General features: G+C 56.9%; 1 protein-coding gene across 2 annotated transcripts; it reads right to left on the bottom strand.

Annotated features, from left to right (window-relative positions):
• Positions 1–3,062: 3,062 nt before the first annotated feature.
• LOC142050385 (avidin-like) lies at positions 3,063–4,719 on the bottom strand. Of its 2 annotated transcripts, none has more exons than XM_075079019.1 (4): positions 4,628–4,719; positions 3,921–4,131; positions 3,699–3,831; positions 3,063–3,276 (listed from the first exon to the last, which is right to left on the bottom strand). In XM_075079019.1, exons 1-4 carry the CDS (start codon positions 4,697–4,699, stop codon positions 3,243–3,245), a joined length of 450 nt encoding a protein of 149 aa, XP_074935120.1. In that variant the 5' UTR covers positions 4,700–4,719; the 3' UTR covers positions 3,063–3,242. The 2 variants fall into 2 exon arrangements, with proteins under 2 accessions (XP_074935120.1, XP_074935121.1); XM_075079020.1 differs by having other exon boundaries at positions 3,063–3,321.
• Positions 4,720–6,000: the final 1,281 nt, after the last annotated feature.

The raw sequence follows: 6,000 nt of genomic DNA on the forward strand, positions 1-6,000 counted from the left end.
GGAGGAACCCAAGGGAGGTTGGGGGGTGATCACTCTTGCAGTCTAGCAAAGGGGACCATGTGCTGCCTTCCTTTGCCGTGGCTGTGGCTGTGCAGAGGGGCTTGTTGAGGCACTGTGCAAGTTTGTGGGGCAGTTGGTCTGCTCTCACCCCTCTTTGAGGGTGTGAAAACACCCTTGAACTGCGTTTGGAGGCAAGTGGATGTGGTGAGCACCTAGTGCCCACGTGTGACGTGCATGCACCTAAGCCATTGGCGCCACGGAAGAGAGCAGCTTCCCTGGTAGGAAGTGTGAGAAGCCTGTGTCTGCCCCCACCACTGCTTTCCTAATGGGGAGCTGCACAATCACAGGAAGTGGAGCAGAGCCAGGGTGGTGCAACAGCCCCGTTTCCTCGGCCGGTGACTGTGGGGAAGGGCCTGCCTGATGGGTCGTTGCTAAATCAGGGCTGGACCCTGGGCTTAGTTGGGATCACTGGGTGCACAGGAGGCACTAACAGACCCTGAGACCAGGCTGTGGAGACCGATGTGGGGTTTGGGTGTGCAGGAGCCTAGCGAGGCGATGTGTGCAGGCAGCACCATGCTTGCAACACATCTGGGAAGAAAAGGGTTCTTGTGCAGACAAACAAGATATAAAATTCAACACTGTGTCTCTGCCAGGGGAGAAGAGATAGCCAAGGGGTGGCTCATCCATGGGCCCTCTCTCAAGACAGGCAGCTCCATGCTTGTAATGGGATCAGGTCACAGCTCTGCCCTGGCCAGGGCAGGCAGCCCGTGAGCATCCCCAGGGACTCCCTGGACCTTTTTCCCCAGCAGCTGTGCATGGTGGCAGGAAGGTCTAAGACCCCGTCCTCACTTTCATTTAATTTTCTGCAGTTCAAGGCTAGGGTCCATAATGTCACTGATGTCACCTGAAGTCACTGGCCCACCACTAATTGATATTGTATGAGTCATCCAAAGTAAAACACAGTGGTGTTGTCAGAAAAGCAGGGAGCAGCCACTGGAGCCATTGCTTGGCCAGGGGTGATGGGGTCAGCACAGCACTCTGCAGTGGTCCAGCTTTCTCTGCCAAATGTCAGGAGGGGAGATAGCTCTGGGAGAGTAGGCAGGGAGCCAGATGACCGCAGCAGGCTCCTCATCAAATGCAGCCGAACACATGCTCCTGCTGCCACGGGCTGCCTGCAGCAGCCAGTGCAGTCGTTCCGTGTGGAAAGCTTGCAGCAGAGGCTGGGATATTGCAGACCCCAGAGCTGATCCCTTGTACTTCACTGGGGATATGTCTGCACTGGGAGTTTTGGGGATGCTTGCTTGTGGTCTCAGCCGTGCTGCCCCAGGGCTGCTATTTTTCACTGCTTTCTGTGTTCTTGCACTGGTGCTACAGCGGTCAGATCTGAGCCGGCAAGAGGAAGGAAGCCCAGCCTGGGCCTCACGCCTTGGGTTAAAGGGCAGCAATGATAAAAATGCTCGGAATGAGTCCTTTGGCTGAGGAGCCTTACACCTTTATTCCATCAGGCAGAGGAATAGGAGAAGCCTGGTATTTCTGCCACCCTCCTCCTCCTTGCTGCAGTCTCTCCATCACATCTATTTCCCTCGCACACTGCAGGGATCAGAGCGCAGGCTCTGTGTGCATCAACGCTGCTTGCACACATGCATGGCCCCACAATCTGGCTTAGGTCAGTGTTGCAGTCCCTGCTTGCCTTCCCCGCTGTGTTCACTCTGTTATGCCTAAGGTCGACCTGTATTCCACGCATGTCCCAGCAGGTGCCTGCATCAACTTTGTGGAGCATGCCAACAGACTAAAAACATAAGCCTTTCAGGACGAAATATTCTGCTCAGTCCTTGGCAAGTCCCATATGGGTGTTGCCTAATGGAAACCCTCTCCTGTTTGCTTGGTGACTCGCGGACTGTCAGTAGTGCCATCTCCTTTCCACGGTAGTGACATATAAAAAGTTAGGGAAGTATGAAATGAAATTTGCCTCCTATTGCTGAGGAGACCCTGGGCTGTGTGGCCAGTAAAAAACACCTCCTGCTCCCAGCTTTAAAGGAATCAGGTTTTGCTTTTTTCAAAGGAATCAGTGTTTCTTGGAGAGGTGAGAATTTCAGTCAGTAAAAGAAGTAAGACATACCCATCTTTTAAAGGGAAACCTAAACCCGTGTCAGCATTCATCCCACTGTTATCCACTAGCACCAGCTGCTGGATATCAGTGAAAACAGAAAAACTAGCAGAAATCTGAATGTCTGTTGAAAAAAGCAGCTGGAAATACAGCTGATGGAGCCACTGCCTTCCCCCAACTCCTGAAACGGGGCACCTCAGCCCCAAGGCTGCTGAACCCCTGAGGGAGACGGTTGGGTTGGGACCAGTTTGGCAAGGTGTCTGATGCAGAAAGGAGAAGGGTCAGGCTGGGATGACCAAAAAAACCCCAACTGGTGCCACATGTGTCCTTCCCCTCTTCCCTTTCCCTGGCCACACGCAGTGCCGCAGGGCCTTGGCTGGAGAACCACACGTGTGCATTGCTCAGGGAACCCAGCTGTACCGAAGGGTCTCTTTTGGGATGGGCTGTTTGGGAGCTTTCCTCACTCCTGGGGTGCCTGGCAGTCAGCCTCCACAGCACATCCGCCGAGGCTGGGAACAGGAGGTTGCGGGGTCTGCAAAAGCCATCTGCAGCCGCCCCGTGCATTTGGGTGCCTGAGAAACTTCCTCTGCTCTGCTCGCACAGGGAAGGCTCTGGCTGGAGCCTGCCCTGCAGCCCTGGGACATGCTGCCCATGGCATCCCACCGAGGCTGCGCCTCATGCCACTGCCTGGTCACAGCTCAGTTTGCCCCACACACCTGGGGATGGCTGGGAGGGACCCCAAGGGACAAGTTACCCACAGCACAGTGGCAGATTTACAGGTGCAACACTGCTGCACACTGCCAGAGAGAGGGCATGGGACATCCCCCATCTCCAGGGACCCTGCTGCCCTCGGCAATGCTGCACAAAGCCTCCCCATGAGTGGGTGGCCTTGGGGCAAGACAGATCCCGTGGGTTTGAGGCAGGGCAGAAAACAGAGCCAAGCTCTGCATTCCCACAGAAACGCTTTATTTTTCACCTCGTGCCCAATGTTCACACTGGGCTGAACTTGCCTGGGAAAGCATGAATACACAGGCTGAGAGCTGCTGAAATGCAGCATGTAAGCACAGGCAGAGCCTGGCTGGAGAAAGCGCTGTCTCCTTGCGGTCCTGGGTCTCCTGGATTTCCCCACTTGCTGTTATTTTATCCGGGTAAAAAAGCTGGTGCCAATCCTGCAGGAAACCTCAAATCACTGTGGTTCACCCAGCCGGGGTCACCTATGGTAGACGGTACAGAAGGGAAACGCGAGGTGGGGCACTGTGCTCCCTGCTGCTTCGCTGGGTGCTGAGTGCGATGCCCCAGGCTCCCATACCCTATAGCGGAGCCTGCACTGGGTGCTGGCAGTATGTCCTGCTCTTTCCCTGGGGGTTCTGGCTGGGACCAGATCCCATCCTGTCGTCACCCACCCTGGGGCACACCTGGGATGCGGGGGCTGGCCAGGTCACAGGGACACTCCTTAGCCCCTGCTCATCACTGGTGAAAAACCCACTTCACCCTCCCAGTACTGCCATGCCTTATCCTGTGGGATTTCTCCCTTCTCCAGCCTGGGGTGCAGGACAGCTTGGCACAGCGGTGGCTGGGACCCAGGGCTCACCGAGTGGCTTTCCAGTCGTCAGTGGGGCAGTCAGTTGCCTCTCGCAGGAGCCACACAGCATGCAGGGTCTCCTCCCCATTGGTGCCCACGTAGCACTGGCCCAGGAAGGCGGTTGTCTGGGCTGTCTCTGAGCCTGAAAGGGTCCCGAGGTGGTATGAGTCAGGGTGGTAAGGCATGAAGCCACCCTCCCTGCATCCGGCTGGCATCTCCACTCCTGCATACCTCGGAGCTGCCAGCGCACGGTGAAGGAGAAGGTGGGCTGCGGGACCAGCTCCACATCCTGCTGGGACCCCTCCAGTGGTGAAGTGAGGATTTCGGAGTTGCTGGTGGCAGGCCCCGGCAGGAAGGAACCGGAGAAGCTGCCATCCTTGCCGAGGACGGACACGACCATCCGACAGCCAGTGTTGCTCCGCCATGACCCAGAGAGGAGACACTGCAAGGCCAGTGCTGTGGCTTGAGGTGCCTGGCCAGGCAGGAAGGGCATCCTGCTCCTGCCTTACCACTCTGGCTTAGCCTGGGGATGACTGCAGCACCGGAGGATGTGCCACAGACCCTGTGTGAAGCTGGTGCCACTGGCATCACCTCCTCTGCATGAGCATCATGCCTGCAGCACTGATTAGAGTTGGTCCTCCCCATGCTAAAGCAGCGAGTGTACTGCTTTCCCTGCACACAGTGGGAAAATGGGGTTTCTCTGGGGTGTGGCTCCATTGGTCTGTCTCTGGACAGATTCCAACAGCAAGGAGCATCCTTGCAGGAGCAGTCCCTCCCTCCCAGCCTCTCCACAGCTTCCCTCAGCACTGCCAAGTGCTGGTCCCAGCAGCTCTGGCAGCCTGGCCCTGGCTCCCTGCTGAGCACCACAGCCCCAGCAGCAATCTTTGGGATTTAGCAGGGTGCCAGTGCTATGTCCCCATTTCCACGCATCTCCGTACCTTCCTCTCCACAGGGGTGACACACACCACCAGGGCCAAGGCGAGGACCAGGGCAAAGGCACTGCTCCCCATGGCTGCAGTGCTGCAAACTGCCTGGCGCAGCTTCCTCCCGGCCCTGCACCCCAGCCCCCTTTATAGGGCTGTAACTGGAGCCCCACAGGCACGGGGCTGGAAGCCACAGGGCGGGTGGCCATGTGGCAGGGCGCCCGGGTCAGGACAGGTGAGGCGAGGAGGTCTGCGTGACCTGGGCAGTGCTGGAGGAATGCGGGGATGAGCATGGCTGTAGAGAGAGGCAGGGCATGGGCTTTTCTGAGGCCCTTATAGCAGCCTGGAAAGCATTGACTGCCTTCCCTGTGTGTCTCTTGTGCATACAGGGTAGAAATTATTACCTGTTTAAATATTTAACAGCTCCCTGCTTTGCTGGTGCCACTGCCTGACCAGGGTGTCACCCACGTGGTGCCAGGGCATCCCTGGCAGAGGCAAGCTGCAGCAGCTCCAGCGCTGCATGGGCAGGAAGGCTCACCCTGCCTTCTGCTTTAGCAGCAATAACTTTTCCCCAGCATCTTCTGGAATCAGCTGCTAATTTTGCTGCTTTCACTTTTGCAAGAGTTAGAGGATGAAGTAACGACAGAGGGGCACTAGGGTCAAAGCAAGCGTGTTTGTTAAACACACCCAGCATGGTAACAGCCTTTTATTTACACCCCTTCCTTGTATTTGTTGCTCTTAGGGGCTTTGGATGTACAGAACACAGCATGCACCGTCCCTGCATTCCTGAGCTGTTTCTCTGCTTGCTGCAGTGCCTGAAGCAGCCATGGGGCTGTGGTCAACTGAAAATTAAGGTGGGGTTCAGCTGCATAAGCACATGGGACCTCTGGGGCACTGGATGGCAGCAGGGCTGTGGTGTGCGTACTGGGTTTGGGGGTGTCCCATCCTGCGGTGGCACTGCTCGGTGCCCACCACAAGCCCCAGCACGCCCTGGGACCCCAATGCTTGGGCTCCTCGGTGCCTATCCCTCTGTCCAGATGGTCCCAAAGGCTGGGACAAGAGGAATCCGCCCCTCTCCTAGCACCTTACTCCTCCTTGTCACCTTTTATAGTCCCAAACCCATGGGTTTGTCATAAGGGTCCTGAGAAATCCCCCCCGGAGATGTCTTGCTCTTGTCCTTGCCCTGGATGCTACACTCCATCCTTTCAGCTTGACACTAGCCCTTGCCCTTCTGTGCTGTTTGGCAGGGACAAGCTGCCCTGTCTGAGGTGCTGCAGAGGTGTAGCCACCGCTCCATGTCATGGCAGCATGCACTGGCCTCGCTGGGACTGGGCCAGGCTCAACAGACTGTACAGTTAGTGTGTTGGCATCCCTGGGTCTGGGTTATA

Source organism: Phalacrocorax aristotelis, chromosome Z, assembly GCF_949628215.1.
Source record: "Phalacrocorax aristotelis chromosome Z, bGulAri2.1, whole genome shotgun sequence".
NCBI lineage: Eukaryota > Metazoa > Chordata > Aves > Suliformes > Phalacrocoracidae > Phalacrocorax > Phalacrocorax aristotelis.